Raw genomic sequence first — 17353 nt, 5'->3', positions numbered from 1 at the left:
TCAATTGGTAGCCTGGTGTTTTTTTTATGCCTTTCATTAGCATTTTTATTGTTTCATTGCTTCTTCGCCGCCTCGTTCCTCAGCAATGTGTCGGCTTACATCTGTACTGCCATTACTTTTCCCCTTAACTTGGCGTGTAAGTGTTTTTTGTGTTCTTGCCATGGGTCCGGCCGCTTCCGTGCGATTCAAGTACTAAATATAGCCACACGGGACTTTATGAGATTATTGTTCTGCATCCCTTCTGCGTCCCGCTGCAATGCTTTTATGTTCCTACGATGTTTGAGCAATAGGTCATTAGAAAACCACTCAAAGCTTTGACCTTGCTCTTGTATTGGTCGGTGTTGTGTGACGATTTATGGGTAAGAACTTGGAGTAGTGGGTAATCAATGTTGAGTTCAGTTCAGTTCCATGTTGAGCTCAGAAGGAGATGTGAAAAAACCCGGTTGTAAAAAATACTACAATGTCTGTATGAAAAACAAGTTAACAACATATTTGTTTTGATAGACGCTCTCCAGTAAACAACAGATTCATTCAAAGTGGGTATTACAGTATTACAGTGAGACTTTCATTTGAAATACTCTAAAGAGCAAATATTGCCTTAAACTTTGCTATCTCCATGTAAACGAGCATGTGGCGCTACCAGGCCAAGTTACAGGTCAGATCTATGGAAAGGCAAGCCTGCTGACAGTAATAATGCCAAGTGTCAAATTTCAAGCTATTTTTGAGTAATGGTAATAAATATGTGTATGTTTGATGTATAAAAATGTATTCCGTACTATTCAACATTTCAGTTAAAACATCACCATGGAGTCAAGCAGAAAATGTACATATAATCTAATCTGATTTTATTTTTTTAACTTTAGACAATGTTATGTCAGTATAACAGATATGTGTTAAAACATGTTGTTAAATGCACTAATTAAGGTTTAATTATCAGGCAAAAGTGAAATGTCATTCAAGATTCATCCCCAAAGTGCAGAAATATACATTTTTGGGCATTTAAACAACACATTTAACATTTGCATATCTTCAAAACAACATTCACAATAATATCAATCAATTCTGTACCAATTCAATTATTTTCAATAGCCTAGATTATTTTATGTATTAATCTAGGGATAATTTACCCCTGAACTAGTCTGCATCCATTATACATTCATCCTTCTCATAAATTCAGTTCATTAATGTTGGTTTTAAAGATATAATGCACGGCTGTTTCTACTGCCGGTTATGGGAGGAGTCTGAGGAGGAGGTGTGTCCGCCTGTACAGTAGAATCAGTCTGCAGCTTTCAGTGAGGAGCTGTCCACTGCCACTGGTGCTGAAAGTGGATTACTGGTGGGTTCAGAAGCGGAGTGAGGGTGGGGGGTCTTCTGTAGCTGATAACAGACGCAGAGCAGCGCGTCAAGGAGGTCGCCACTGCAACCCCAGAGGCTCTTCACACGCACTGTACGGAAGTTTTCCTGGTAAGTTTCTAACAAGCCGCAGTTCTACTTGGACATTTCTTTTGCACACTTTGCTGCTCGCGCTCTTCCTCTCTCACACTGTCCATGCTTCTGTGCGCAATAGCTCTAATTTGGACACATTGATAGGAAAAGAGAGCGACGTGAGGCAGTGGGGGAGGACAGAGAGACACATACAGCTCACGATTGTCTCTTTTCTTTTGCCCATAGCTCACCGGGACGTAAAGGTGACGCGCAGGAGTTTGACAGGAGTCTGAGCATTCAACCACTGTTTATCTGTTTTGGGACATTTTTGTTTTGTTTTGGGGGATTCGTACACGCTCCTGCCCTGGCCCCTGCTCGCCTTGTCCTGTGCCGGATCACTGTCAGGATGGCGGGATGTGCCAAGCGCTGCAAACAGGGACTGGTCAAGTTTGCGATTTCGGTGCACAAGCTGGTCACTGGGACGCTAAGCAAAGGTACAGACATGTTTAGTTTAATACTGCACTTCAGCAAGTAATACAGCTTCTATGTATAATGCAGTTAACATCTGACAAACAAATCTCAAAGCAAGAAGTAGTAAGAAGTAAGAAGTAAAAAAAGGGTTAAAAACTGATAAAAGACACAGACAAGAACACATTTAGCTATTAGCTGTAAGACTGATCTTTAAACGTTTTCTTAAAAGGGTCCAGTGTTTGTGGAGCCCCGAGGTGTTCTGGGAAGTCATTCCAGAGACGGGGGTCTATGTGTTTCTTTGCATCATTCACTTATTCTGAATTTGCGTGTGTCCCTGATAAAAGTGGCTTGTTCTTCACTTTACTTTACATATCAAACATTTCACCAAAGACCAGGTTTATATTCGGTACAGACTTCTGACCCAGTAGAATAATGACAGCTTAAGATGATACTTTCACTTGCTTATGATTTGTGTTTGTGTATTTTAGTCTACAAAGCATCATCAGTCATGTAAATTCTTTGTGCTTGAGCTATTGCCTTGTATCCTATCAATACATTTCAGTTTATCATAACGAGTACGATTAAATTGTTTTGTATTTAGTGAAGAAAATTCTGTGTGTATTTGCTTTATTGTTTCTATGCTAAAATAACTGACTGCATATATATATATATAAAGCAATGCAAAGAAGTCTAAAGTCAATACATTTCATGATAAGACCAGTGGAGATAAAGGTATCGTATATATATCTTTGTACAACAACAAGACCATGGACGCACTCAAGTCCCAAAACATCAGCAAAAAAGTTATGGCAAACATCCAATTCAGTGGAACTTGTACAACTCCTAACTTTTCTATTTCTTGTCTTGACCTCATTCTGTTTGAGTGTTTTCTCCTGAGGGCAAAAGACGTGGAGATGAAGAAACTGAGCAGCTAATATAGGAGAGATAAAGTTGATTTAGAGCGCACGTGTAGTGACTGATGTGGGTAATAAAACATATTGGTGGCTGCTTGCACGCACCCTGCCCCCACTGAGATACAAGAGGGTGAAGTTGTTGTGCACTTGAATGGTTTGCAGTGCAGGGGGTCATATCTTTGTGTTTACCATGTGCTTTTTTAGCTAATCTTGGACATACAAAAGGGAAAAGCCTGCAGCACTTTTACGCACACAGACACACGCACACTCAAATTCATGCTTTTAATAGCGAAGTATAATAGTCAATTGGCATTTTTTTGCAGAGGGTGGAGGAACATCAAATAGACGGTTACATAAAGACAGTGGATGCACAAAAACAAAAAGAAACATGCCGGGCTGTTAGGCTTATTCTCATATTTGAAAGTATAAATTTGCCCTGAAGGTCCAAAGTCACTGCTGGGGTGAGTTGTGTAACAATTTAATGTCTTCTTAGAAAACAAACTCAATGTAAAAATGGTGTGGTAAACATGATTACAAAGCCAGCGCGTTTCTAAGCCGTTATGTTGTGTACAAAACAGGGCAATTACGCCACACTGTTATTAAGAAGCATGATGAATTATTTACAAAAATCACAACTTTATTTGATGTTATTATTTATTGTAATTATCTATTTATGTTTTGTTTGTTAGTCAGGGACAGTGCACATTACAGGAACGATACTTGTGTACATACTGTGAATTAATAAAAAAAAAGGAAAAAAAAGGATCTAGATCAATTTAATTTGCTTATTTAGCGTCTGTTCTGATGTTATTTTAGTAGATAATTTTTCATACTGGCCAACATTTTGCACGATACTTAAAGCTTCAAGGGGTATAAACAAACAAAAAACAAATGCGCTGAAGACCAAAGCCACATGGCACTATTATTCAATTGTTAAAACTCCCACACAAACCATCAGCAAATGGCACAAGAGACCAAAATATCCAGATTTGCAGAATGTCCAAGATGCTGCTGCTTCTCCTGCTTCCTCTTTCACCTCCAAGGGAATTTCAAGCAACAACAGCACATCATGGCACTGCTATAAAAACAAATGGTCCAAGCAAAGACTTACACAATATAAAGACAACTCCATTAATGAGTCATTGTTTCCCAGATGGTAATCGTGAAAGCCATAGCTTATTTAACTATTGACAAAGGCTTCTGTATTCAACTATTCCACTAATTCCATGTTATGCATATTTCCTCTAGCATGTATAAAGTGCTGGCCAGTTTTTCTGCAATTTATTCTTTCGACGGCCACAGAAAATGCATTGTGGGTCATATACACTCTAACACAATTACAGTTACAGTGAAAATTGCTAATCAAATTTACATTCGCTGCAAAAAGGCTTTCGTGCAGTTTTCTAATGGAATTTTCTCATTTTTGTTTTTCTGCGTATTAAATTCCCCACGGCTCATATAGCACACTTTTGCCTTAATTAAATTGATCTAAATGTGGAGGATTGTATGCCGAGTGCTAGTCTTTGTTCACAGCTTCCCTCTAACAAGCCACACTGTTTCTCTGTTGTTTCTGCCAAAGGGGGTAAAATTGAGGCTGACCTTTAACTGTCAGCATTCTGGGACAGTTTAAAGGCGGTGCTGCTAAAATAACTACGGCTCTCCAGTGCGCCACATACTTTTCAGAGCTATAAATATTACTAGAAGAGTGGGCAGAATAAATTAGACCGCTTTCTAAAGTGTAAGACTTGACTTGAGGCTCCGCAGAGGACGAGCGGCGATCAGAGCAGCACTGACCCCTGCTGGTGGCCACAGGTATTACAGGACTAATCCTTTTTAATTTCATCTGCAATACAGTCGTAAATGAGTGTTTTTAATCTGCCCTGCCACCATAAAACAAAGGCTTTTTCATTTGTTTTCTAACCAAGCAAGTGCCTGATTAATTGTACCCTTTTGCACCAGTAACATTGTCTATGAGAAAACCAGACTCTGCTGTTTTGTGTTTTGTGGTTGGCAACTGCTGGATGTTGATGTCATTTTTTTGAGTTCTTGATTCAACATGTGACTTTTTACACGTGGAGTGGTTTGCATTTGCTTTGGCGTTTATTCCAAAGCATGTATTACGTGTGATCATGCGGTTTTCCCCACTGTATTGCTATATTATTCTGAGATGTTATTTGACACAGTCCTGAATGAGGCCCTTTCAGATGTCTTGATTCATATGGTGCTGTAAAATAAGGAAATGGCACGGTTGTCTTACCCCTATTTAGCCTTCCAGTACTGCTCTGTTCAAATCCCTTTATGTCCATCTGTCATAAGTTGTGCCAGCCATGCATGAATTTACTTATCCTGCCTGTGCAGCCCGGGCCTCAGGTGAACCCCGCTGGACAAGGAAGCGGTTCTCTGCGGGGATCTGGACTCGTGTCATGGCTCCAACTTGCACACTGGAGCCTGCAGCCAAAAAACCTGGGCAGAAAATACAGTACGTTAAAGACTTGGTGAGAGTTACATTACCTTTCCTCAACACAACTGACAGCAGGGTGAAGAATTTGTTTCCCTTTTAGGTTGATTGTCTCAGTTACAGCTACATTAAATCATTAAATATGACTCTGGGCAAAGGTTGTGGTGATGGTTTATGTAATTTATGCACAATTTCTCTTTATGATTCACATTTAGGATGCTCCTGTTTGCTCGTTTCGATTGGGATGAGATGTGTTGCGTGTTCTGCCTGGCATTGATGTTATTACCCCACCTTTTCAGTATAAAAATAAGATTCAGTAAAATACGAGCTCTGCTCTTCAAGGCTAAAAATACAACCCTTTCTGTTCTTTGTCTCTGGGGATTGACTCAGTGATGATCAGCGGGAAGTTTCCTGGAGGAAGAGTAACTTTAAACACGCTCACTGTTTCAACTCTTCAAAGGGTCTCCTGAAGGGAATAGGGAAGGAATGCAAAGTTAATCAGCGTTCTCTTGCTTCCTCTGTGCTGATCGTTCAACCAATCACAGGGTCCCAAAACACAGATGCATTTAAAAGCTGTTTCCACGATCTGAAACATTAAAACAACTTATTGGATTGATTTACTGTGGCAGGTGGTGAATTACGCATAGATGATTTGTCGGCTCATTTAGTTGATTTATTTAGATATTGAATTTAAGGGGATGTTATGGAAATGTATAAATGCAATGTTTTAACAAATAAGACAGAATTAACCCCAGAAGCAGCAGCAATACACAGAGTGGTAATTTAATTGTGACCTTTAGGTGTATTGCTAGATTGTGGTAATAGTAGAAGTAGTTGTACTATTAGTATCCTAGTAGTGGCGGAAATGTTATATATATGTAGTGATAGAAAGTAACAAAGCCCACAAGTAAAAGTACTGTATTTAAGTAAGTACATTTTTTTAGATATTAGTAGGGTTAGGGTAAGTGAATTTTACTTTTACTTCACTACATTTGCGCAAAGGTCTCTCTACTGCTACGTCCAATGAAATTTTAAACAGGACTAAAACGTAAAAAAGTACTTTTCCTTAGCTTCTTTCACTTGAAAAAGCTGAGGGGTTTATTTTTTATCGCGGTCAAAGTTTGAGTTGATGGACATTGATTCAGTAGTTTGTGTTGAGCAAAAAACAGCCATTTATTCCACCTAGATCACAACTTTTTACGCTTTAATACTGCTTCAATACTTTTACTTAAGTAGATTTTCCCCCCTTACTTTTCCTTGAATCCTTTTTGCTGATGTATCTGTACTTTTACCTAGGTAACAACGAATACCACCACTGTGTAAAGATACATATTTTATAACATGCCTACTCATATTTCACCATTAATATATATATATATATATATATATATATATTTATTATTGCAATGTATGAACTGTTGTGCCCAAATACTTTCCCCTCTACAGCAATCAATAATGTTTAATATCCAGCAGCCTTTTTCTATGTAATACCGTTGCCTTTCTCAGAGCATCCTGCAGAGGGCGCCAAAGCCAGCCTTTTACAGGTGACACAGATCGAGCGTGAGTCATAGACAGAGAAAATCAAAACAAAACTTCAGTAAAGTGCTTGCTATTATTCCCTCTCTTGTGAAGCCGCTCTTCGCTTGATTGCAGCTGAAATGTGTCTGCATTTTGACGTTGAAGTGGACTCTTAAAACCCGGGGGCTACGTCTAAAATTGCCGCCGGTGTTACTCGTAAATGCCGCGTGAAATATCCAAGAGGCCCGTTTTCCATCAGATATTCGCTTCAGGTGCAACTCTCTGGCACAGATGGAAAGGTGGAAAGGACCGGGGCTTTACTCTCACGTCGAGATTGAAACGTAAACGTGCCTTTTGATGTTTCTAATAACGCGCGTGTTGCCTTTGTGCGCGGCTACAAAGGCCTGTCTTCTCTCTCTCACCGAGCCAAAGGGGAATAATTCCATCTGAAAAAGAATGCACGGTGATCCTTCATACGGAGAATCCTCTCTGGGGACATGCCAACCCTCACACTGTAATCAATCTCCGAGCTTAATTGAGTTGGCATTACCCATCATCATCGTCATCATCATCGTCACGTGGCATTGTGGGGCGAGCAGCACGTGGCTTTCATGTAAGGCTGGGCGATATTCTCAAAACAATCACAATTTAGAGTTTTACCACAATTTAATTCATCAGTTTGCGGCTTGTTGTGGTCCGTTATCAGGGGACTGAGCATCTGCTGCACCTGAGCGCTCACACTTCACTGTGATTGGTTGAATCCGCCCGTCACTCACTCAGAGACAGAGCCGGACCAATAGGAGGAGTGCGTGAGGGGAAGTGTCTGTGCTTAAGCATAGAGCAGGGTTGTGACGATTTATCGACCGACCGTGACAAGTTGATGATAAAAAAAATGAATGGTAATCACATTTTGATAACCGTAATCATTAAATGGACTGTACAGACTGTAAAAAAACATTAAAAAGCAGTTATTATAACAAATACAAAGGCATTATTACCTCAAAATGTACATAAAAATAAACAATTAAATCAAAACAGTTTACTCATAAATATTCTCCATCTAGAAGCGTTCATTCGCCATAATTCAGCCTTTATTTGATTAAAATGTATTAAAAAGGCTCAATGTACAATAGAATTCATTATTTGACTTGTTGACTATTTGAAAAAATAATCACTGACTAGTCAACTACTTAATTAATTGGAAGTGACAGCCTTAAGCATTAAACAGACCGTCACTGATTTCATCAAAATAGCTCCGCCCGACTTTCATGATTACTTGGACTAAATTTGCCAACACTAAATGTACACGGACTAGCGATTGTATTTGACATCTTCACAAAAGACTGTGGTGATGTTCTTTGCTTTGTCTGAAAAGTTCCACAGCGTGGCATTAAATACATTACTCTCTCTGGCGACGAGCGTTTGACATAACCAAGCCAAGTTACAGGTCAGATCTGTGGAGAGACAACAATGCTCACAGTACAAATGTGACGAGCGACGGACAAAAAAAAAAACGTAGAAGAAATGCAAGATAGGTTTAGTTTAATGCCATACAGTGAGACATTCCAGGCTAGTGCAGCTTTCATTTGAACATAGTAAATATTTGTGACCACTATACAATCTACTTTCTAAATAAATAATCTTAATTTTGAAGTAATTTTCTTTCATTCCTGTGATCTAACATGTCAAGTTTGTGCCCGACTTTACAAAACTGAACTTTCTGACAGACAAAATAAAGTCCGTCAGACCCCCCCCCCCCCAAAAAAAAAGGTTATTTACATTTAGATCTATTTTTGGACAATATAATGATTTAAAAAGACTTAATTTTGCTTCTAAAATTGTCGCGATTATTATTTTTTGTATCGAGACCAGAATAATTACAACTATTGATTAACATAATAAGGCAAGGGAAGTTTATTTTAAGTATAAGCTTGACATCCCTACGTAGATGGCAAAGAAGTAGTTTGTAGCTTCTTTTTTGTTGTTGTAATTTTAATATAGTGGTACACAGTGAACAGAAAGTACAGTAAGAGTTGTGTTAATTTAACAGTTGCAGTATGGCAGTGTTGTATCAAGTAACAATACGCATTTCTCGCCATTTGTTGCGTATTATTTCTCTTCTCAGATAAACTAACAGTAGATGTTACGCAGCCGCAGGCAACGCAACTCCTGTAAAACATTCAAAGCAAAATACCAATATAAATAGTTTTTATTTGTTACCGTTTGTAGGCACGGCAGCATCTCTGTAAGAAGCTCCAGGAAAGAGGACGTAAGTGTGTCATCTCTGCTTATCGACTGAGGAAATTGGGTCAGGCGGATCCACAGCGGAGTTTCTCACCATGTGACAGGTGACATAAAGTATGTGGGCAGATTACAGCAGAATCCTTCCAATAGACTCACTCGAGGGCAGAGAACCGGACGCCGGAGCCTTGAGAAGATTCACGCACCCGCAGATAGTGAAGACAGGGCAACCAATCAAAGGTTAGCAGTCCAAATGGGTTTAGATCAGGTGTAATGCCGATTTAAAGACATTCGCGGTGGTGTGTTGTTGTTGTGGGCTTCAAATTGCACCCGTGATGACAAATTGCTCGCCTTGATTCAAGGAGGGTCTGGAGCCTCACTGCAAATCACAGCCTTTTTGTGGACAACCGAACCAATCGCTGTCATTTATCTGCAACGCATGGCATACCGTGTTTTTCGGACTATAAGTCGCGCTGGAGTATAAGTCGCACCAGCCCAAAAATGCATAATAGAGAAGAAAAAAACATATATAAGTTGCACTGGAGTATGAAATGCAGTTGCAAGTGTGAAAATAACAAATAATATCATATATAAGTCGCTCCGGAGTATAAGTATATAAGAATAAATATAAGTGTAAGTCGCACCCCGGCCAAAACTTTGAAAAAAGTTATATTTATAGTTACTTACTTATATTCCGGAAAATACGGTACATTCTGGAGACTCCTTCACCATTCAGAGTGAAATGTATGACTTCTTATTTTTTATGTCAAGAAGTTTTCAAAATGTTGTGAAGCCAAGCGGACACTTCTCCCTCCCCTGATTCGAAGTGCTTCATTTTATTTCACTAAGACAATGCACTTCTCTGATTGGTCGTGTATAAATCCCCCCTTTTTGAACCCGGGTGACTGAGTTGACTGCAGACTCTTAATAGTAGTTAACAACCTGAGCTGGCCAGGCAATTATTGGTTCCTCAACAGGCGATGGTGTAAATAATGAATGATTAATTGGCTAAGTGGGTTGGATAAGATCGCCTGCCACTCACAAACTGTTGTGAGTATTTATTAAGGCATCACGTTGTCTGTAGCTGTGAGGGGAAGGCGGCCTCTCGGGAGAAAAGCCGGGTCAATTTACTCACTGTTAAGCTGCTTTTCAAGTGGTTTATCTTATATTGTGTGGAATTGGCTTTTTCACTGCGGCGTTAGCAATGTTAATCGTATTTTAACTTTTTTTACCACTATTCTGTATTTGAATTAAAATTGTAAAGAAATTGTGTTATCCCAGGGTAGTGTTTTTCCTGTACTTTCTATTGATTTCTTATAATAAATCACTGCAATTTGGAAAAGGATTGATGTCATTTGTGTTGTAGTGTTTAGTTGAATGCAATCAGTGTAAGAGTTAAATCATTTTGCTAAAGCACTAGCAATGGAGATATGGATTTAGAATGTTGATTTTTGAGTATTTCTCGCTCTGGGACCGCTTGAAGTCAGTTTTCTTGCAGGCTTCACATTGGTCATGGCGTGGTGTTGTTGTGCTGCGTTCATTTCACCAACATGTGATTGATTGTAAGCAGTAGGGACTGACCAATCTCTGTTGTTGAGTAACACCTCATTCCTTTGTCTGTCAGGATCGTTGAGCTCGTCTCCTCTGCTCCGCTCTGCACTAAATCAATCTGTTTGTTCTGATGACTCAGACAACACCATTTTCCAGTTACATTACCACAGGCCTCTGACAAACCACCATCAGTGAGAGAGGAAGAGTTGGAACAACATGTCCTCATATTTAGATGTTCGGTTTTACTTGTACTTTCACTCATTGATTTCTTTGAGCATTAATACACATCAATAAATATGAGGCATAGGAGCTGTGTGGTTGATACACCTTTACAATCAGGTTAAATCTCTTCTTGGCCAATTCACACGCCTAAATGTACTCTGGTTGTCCTGGAAATCTCAAAGGTTCTGTATTCATAACATGCTCGCCAGTGGTGCAGTGGTTGGGGGGTGTTGCACATGTGTGGTGGACCAAGTTGTAATAGCGTGGGTGCTGCTGCCATGACAGTTGGAGCGGCCGTCTTGTGAGTGGAGAAGTATATTTGTCCTGATAGTCTTGATGATGCAGAGAACAGAACATTGCCTCCTGAATTGGTTTAACTATTTGTGTGTGTTAAAGGTTGAATGGAAGATTTTTTTGGCCCAAATCTGAGTCTTATTTCCTCGTGGCGTAGACTGCCGATTAGTCCTGCCACGTATCAATCATAAAACACACCTACTGCTCACCTGCAGCCGTGTGGGGCTTGTCCCCCGAGAGCAGCACATTTCCCCGTTGCTGAGGATCTATGGATCTATCATAATATAGTTCCCTCAGTGTACGGGACAAAATTAAGACAGAGAAAGACAGTTCGAGCTCAGAAGAGACTGAAATCTACAGGAGACAAGAGATGCGATGCGCTCCGTCGCGCTAATACACGTGTGTTTTTTATGCATCCGCATGCGCCCTTCCGCTTGATTTCTGAAATCGGCGAAAAATCGTCCATTACGCCTTTAATACACCATATGGACACAGCCATTGATTGTAATTTAGTTGACCTCATAACAGACTTTTTTTGGGATCAGGGAGGTGAGAGAGTGAGCCAGGTACAATAGGAGGCTGATAGGCCATTAAAGGACTGATTGTGCACAAAATGGCTAGTTTGATAGAAAACATAGAGGTTTCTATCTGGTTTAGAAACCAATTGAGAATGAGTCTCGGATTAGTGTCGAAATGTATCGTTTGAAAAAAAGTTCAGATGACAACAACTGAATATTTTTCTACAATGGAACACTCTTGGACGAATGAGGGATTACACAGACAATCCTTTTCATCCTCAATTTGATGTACTTTTTACATGCCTATATCTAACAGCGGACAGGCAACAGCATGCTCTTCAACATGTCGACAACAAACAAGTCACGTGACTGAAACCCTTTGCCCCCGACTCATTGCAACCGCTCCCAAGAAATGTTTAAAAATAAAATGTATTTATAACAAAAGTCTTTTTCAGTGAAGTTCTGTGGCTTCATCTCACAAAATGGATGGGGATTGGGCTCTTTTGTTTACTTTTGCCTAATAACGGTGCATTTGCATTGATGTTTGAGCTAGAGATGCGCATTATATAGATACATAGTCAATGTTGTTTTGAAGATTTGAAGCTGAACAAAAGTTATGTTGTGATATTTCTGCATTTAGAGTTAGTTTTGTTTTTGTGAGTCATTGTACAGCCATTTCACATTAGTTGAACCTCGACTAATACGTTTAAAGACATGTTTTAACACATTCCTGTTGGATTGACATACTATAGTCTATATAAGGCCTATAGTTTCCCTAACAACCTCAGTATTGAAATGATCGACGTCTGATGTTTCTGTCTGACTATTATTTATGTTATACCATCATTTTGCATTCTAGTCCCACAATATACCTTTTTCATTTTACCTCCCAACAGCCATCTCTTTCTTCCATCCAATTCGCTCCACTCGTTCGTTCCACCCTTCCCTCCATTGCCTCCCCACATCCATCTCGCCCTCCAGACTGAACACTCGAATTTCTCTCTTTTCTCCACCACCTGCCTGCTTTTATTGCCACGACTTTCCCCTCTCTTCCCCTTTTCTCCCCCCCATCTCTCCCTCCATACAGTCCTTGCTCTATGACAGATTTTCATCCCATTTCTCTCTGATAAAATCAGGCAGCCACTAACTAACCAATTTATTATTCACCCGCCTGCTCACCACATTGCCTCGCGTCTGTCAACACCTTCCCTCCGCCCTCGCCGTGCTTTTCTCCCTGCCATATTCCTTTCTGCGCGTCCATATTGCCGGGCTGTCTCAATCTTGTAAAAGGTCTGTTGTGTTATAGTTAATAAATGATGAGATGGAGTTCGGCCGGCCAAAAGCGGTACGTCAAGCGTAATGCCATGGAAGACTTTGGCCTCGTGCCTAATGGGATGAACTTGTTGCTTCTGCGTTTCGAGCGCTGGTTCCTCTGGTTCATACATTTTGCTAACTGAGATGTGAACGGCTCCATTATTCTGATGGACGGACAAGATATCTTAGACACAGCTTCATTAGTTTTCATAGATGGGGATTATAGCTTGGTTATTATGATTAGCACAGATCTGGTGTCGTGTGATAAGAGATGCAAAGATTATGGCTCCAATAACTTGGCTTAACTAAGCTTTTGCTGCTCAAGTGAATGGTCAATGTGTCTCTGATATTACAGAGATTAACCTACAGCAGGATTGGAAAAAATGCAGTTAGATCCATCCAAAAAGTAAATCACACAAGACTGCGATGAATTAAGCTATTAAATGTGCAAGCAATCAAATATCTCATCTCCATAATATATAAAACATCACTAACCCTCCAGTTTAGGCGTCAGCAAAGTTCTGAAGTTTATATTTTAGTCTGATCTCTAAGGTAATTCCCCAGGACCCAAAAAATGAGTGAATATTGTTATGTAACCTGCAGCATTACTTTCACGACTGCTTAGCTGTGTGCATTATTTCGATTTTTCTAAATAAAAGACGCCAAGTGAGAATTAAATTGAGACTTTATGCTCCCTCAAACCGCTTCACAAATAAACCCCAAATGCGCTGCCGTTCGCTCGCATTTCAATTTAATGATAAGCTCGTTTCTTGTTCTGTGCCATTTATTCCCGCGTTTGCCAGGCTGTTGGGTTTTTAGCAAATGTCACCATTAGAGGCGCTGATCCTGATTGCTTGTATTTCATTGGATTTGATGCATGGCTTTGGGAAGTGTTTGATCAACCACATGCGCTCTGATAAGTGCGGCTCCGCTGAAGTTTAACATCATCTCCGCTGCAGATCTCGCTTATCTCGTCGATTCAGCCGGGTTTTCAGCATTTACTCAGTCTGCTTCTGTGTGTGTGTGTGTGTGTGTGTGTGTGTGTGTGTGTGATCGGCTGCTATGAAGTGGGTTTCCCTGGTAATATATCGCTGCTTCTAGTTTGTTTTTGCTTGTGTGAATATGGTTCTGTGCATATTGGTCTGGCGCACCGGTTTGAATGAAAAGTAGCAGCGTCTGCCATGCACCCGGGCGTTCTGTTTCAGATCATTACGCTGCCACCTGCCCGCGGTGCTGCCTCTCTTTTAATTATCTATCTGTGTGCGTTGCACTTCAATTTCTGTCTCCGGTGTGCTGTCGCCTCGCGCTCATTTGAACCTGTTTTACTCTGCATTGATCCTCCATGCTGGGGACTGAGGCAGTAGCTTTTAATGAATGCCATGGCCTAATAGCTTTATCCCCGGCCCTGATAGCCTCATCTCAACCACAGCCATGGTGTTGTGGTCCATTCTTTTCTTAACTAAAGCCCTATTGAGGAATCCCAATTGGACTGGGCAATCTGAGCGCTTCTAGTTTGTCACACAGGATGGTGCCCGGGGGTTAACCGTGACTGGCAGAGACGTGCATGCGTCAGGTGGAGCGGCATCATTACACTGTTTGTTTTGATTCTGTTGATTGATTTATCTGCTCCTGCCCGGCCACCAGATCCCTCTCGCTGATAGCAGTGCCGGCAACATGTGGACTACAACGTTTGGGCTAACACGGTGGTGTCAGATGCACCAGGCTTTGCCCATGATGACCCACCCGCGAGCTGAATAATCACACGGGAGCAGTGGCAGGGGCGGCACCTGTCAGACGGCTGAATGTTAAGATAAGGCTGTAATACTACGCGCAGGAGTTAAAGGAGACCGATCGCTTGGCTCTTTATCTTGTCCCACCTTTTGCACTCTTTATCCGATTCTTCCAGTCTTCCAGTGTACCACTTTCACCTCTCCCGCCTGCTATTTGTGATTCCTGCTAATTTGTCTCCGTCTCCTCCCCCTTTTCTTTCCTGCCTTCTCCTTGCAACAGTGTGCAATCTTTCCTTTTTCCTCCCAACAGACAGACAAAGAGACAGGACTCAAATGGATAAGGGAGCGGGAGGCGAGGCAGACACATGAAGAGGCTCACAGGAATTGATGGGATGACGGTCTAGTCGCAAGGGACGCACACTAAAAGAGAGGAAGAGGAGGAGGAGGAGGAGGAGGAGTGTGTGAGAGAGAGAGAGAGAGCGGAGAGATGCGGTCCCAGCCAGCTCCAGTGACAGAGTAGACAAAGGCAGCTTTAGTGAATGTGCTCCCTCGATTTCATTCACGTCTCTTGTCTCATCCACCCCTTTCTTCACGCGCACGCACTCGCAGCCCGGAGCAGACGGAGCGGACCTGCGTAGCGTGCTTTGACAGAGCGGCGGTATCCAGACACATGGACTAACTCGCACACGCTTATCGTAAGACTAAGTATAGCAGAAGGCAACACGCCAGTCACTCTAAACCTCTCAAATAATGGGTCTTGTCGTGGGCACTTTTTCGATGCAGTCCAAGCAGGTGGACTATCGCAGAGGTAAGCGTCGTTTGTCATTGTTCACACTTTTTGTGTGTGAACGCTCGGGTGACTTTTCTGTAAGCACATGCTGGGCTGTCATACGAGAGACGTGTCTGTCTTCTCGTTTAAGCCGCTGGTGTCATGTAGAGTATGTTTGCGTCTTAAAGTCATGAATATTGCACTGGAAATGCATTATGGGGATGAGGATGGATGTAAAAAGCAGCTGGGATGTAAAGTTAAAGAACAACAAAAAAGAAAAAAGAAGTCATAGGTTTTTATGATGTAATCTTGAGCCCATCTGTCCTCTGTTTGAACTGTGTTTTTAGGGTTGTGTGCGCTCACTGTGACGTTGGGTATGTCTATAAAAGGGGATGGTATTCACCCCTCATGGCTCCACAAGCCAACCTGGTCCCTGTCTGCCCAGCTACTGTATGACAGGAGGGGAATGGCACTGACATTTGACACACGCATGCTAATGTGTTTGCTGTTTATATTCATGAAATACTGTGGGCGCCAGCGTCTCCAGCCAAGGGACTGCTATACATTGGCATACATTCATGAGCCGTAAACATAAATAGGAATATGTCAAAGCAGCGCAGTCATGTGAAGGCAATTGACAGTATCAGTCTTTTTTAGCTAAAATACATGCAAATACATGAAAATACTTGATGCATACTAATTTCACTGAACTGAGGCAAATAAATTTGTTTTCATGTCGTGCCATGTTTTCATTTGAATGCACGCATACTTTTAACGTGTTATCATTTACTCCTAAATATCATCATAGTCTGTCTAAATTTCAGTGAGTGTGTCAGTTTATTAATGAAACAAGTTATAGTTAACAATGACAAACATTGAATACGTTTGATGACAGGCCTTTTGGTGGCACCTGAATGGCGTGTCTCTGGGGAAAAAAAAGACTAAATTAGCTACAACTCTTGCATAGATTCAATTACAAATTCCGGTTAAACTTTTTTTCTGTTGAGATTAAACTATGTCGATCAGTGTTCCCAGCCTCTGCTCCTTGTCACCCCGGATCACACGCCAATAACACATCCCACATCGCCACCTGTCCCCTGCCACATCATCGGAATTCATGCTGAATCGCTAATTGGGCTTCGGACCAATCAGGGACAGAAAGCACCTCAAACAGGCTGTGTGTGTCACATATGTCGCTAAAACTGTGGAGGCGACGCGAGAGGAGCGATGGAGAGCCGTGAAAGTTATAATCCCAGTGAGAAAATATAAATTGTAAAACTATGAAACGTCATTGGTCAAACACTTGGTAATCAATGCGAAACTTTGAGTAGCGGCAGTAAAGGAGGATCAGAAAGTGGCGCTGCGTATATAGGACAAAGCGTGGGTTGTTTATTTAAATCCCCAAGATAAACCTTATTCAACAGCATGGCGTGAAGACCTAACTAAAATCCTCTGCTTCCTCAGAAAATGCACACTTCATTGTAATTGGTTGAATTCATCAGTCACACTCTGAGTATTGCTGAGCCCGAGGCTGACCAGTGGGAGGTGTGAGGGGGAAAATGTATTTGTTTGAGCAAAAAGCAGCATCCAGAGACAATTTGAGAATCATAATATGGCTTTTTTTTTTTTTTTTGGCCTGTAAGCTTTACTGAACAGGAACGAAAGTGAAACGTAGTGTGAAATGGGAATGAGACAAGGGAATGACATGCAGCACACTGACGCATATGTGCTTTCCACTCGACCACCACGATATGATGGTTTTATCAAAATAGCATATCGTCAGTGGAATGAGATCACGATTCGATTTTTATCCAATTATCACCCAGCCCTTCTCTCCAATATTAGTTTTATCTACAATAGAAAGTGATTAATACAGCAATGTAATTAAAGCCTAAATGAATGTCCTTAACAGCATGGTATCCAACAGT

At 41.1% G+C, this 17353-nt stretch overlaps 1 protein-coding gene across 2 annotated transcripts in view; it reads left to right on the top strand.

Annotated features, from left to right (window-relative positions):
* Positions 1-1322: 1322 nt before the first annotated feature.
* The window catches only part of LOC140354607 (A-type potassium channel modulatory protein KCNIP1-like), a 50518-nt gene continuing 34487 nt past the window's right edge, over positions 1323-17353 (top strand). Inside the window, exons 1-2 of one of the 2 annotated variants that reach the window (XM_072439710.1) lie at positions 1323-1464; positions 1672-1919. In XM_072439710.1, coding sequence (XP_072295811.1) covers positions 1832-1919 — 88 coding nt within the window. In that variant the 5' untranslated portion in view covers positions 1323-1464; positions 1672-1831. Of the gene's footprint in view, positions 1465-1671; positions 1920-14961; positions 15465-17353 lie in introns of those variants that run through there. The other variant, XM_072439713.1, reaches the window with a different exon arrangement.

This window comes from Eucyclogobius newberryi, unplaced genomic scaffold (assembly GCF_026437365.1).
Source record: "Eucyclogobius newberryi isolate DKJ021-1_F unplaced genomic scaffold, fEucNew1.0.hap1 SCAF_11, whole genome shotgun sequence".
Classification (NCBI taxonomy): domain Eukaryota; kingdom Metazoa; phylum Chordata; class Actinopteri; order Gobiiformes; family Gobiidae; genus Eucyclogobius; species Eucyclogobius newberryi.
Note: the sequence above shows the minus strand (reverse complement) of the source record. Positions and strands in the feature narration are given on the sequence as shown.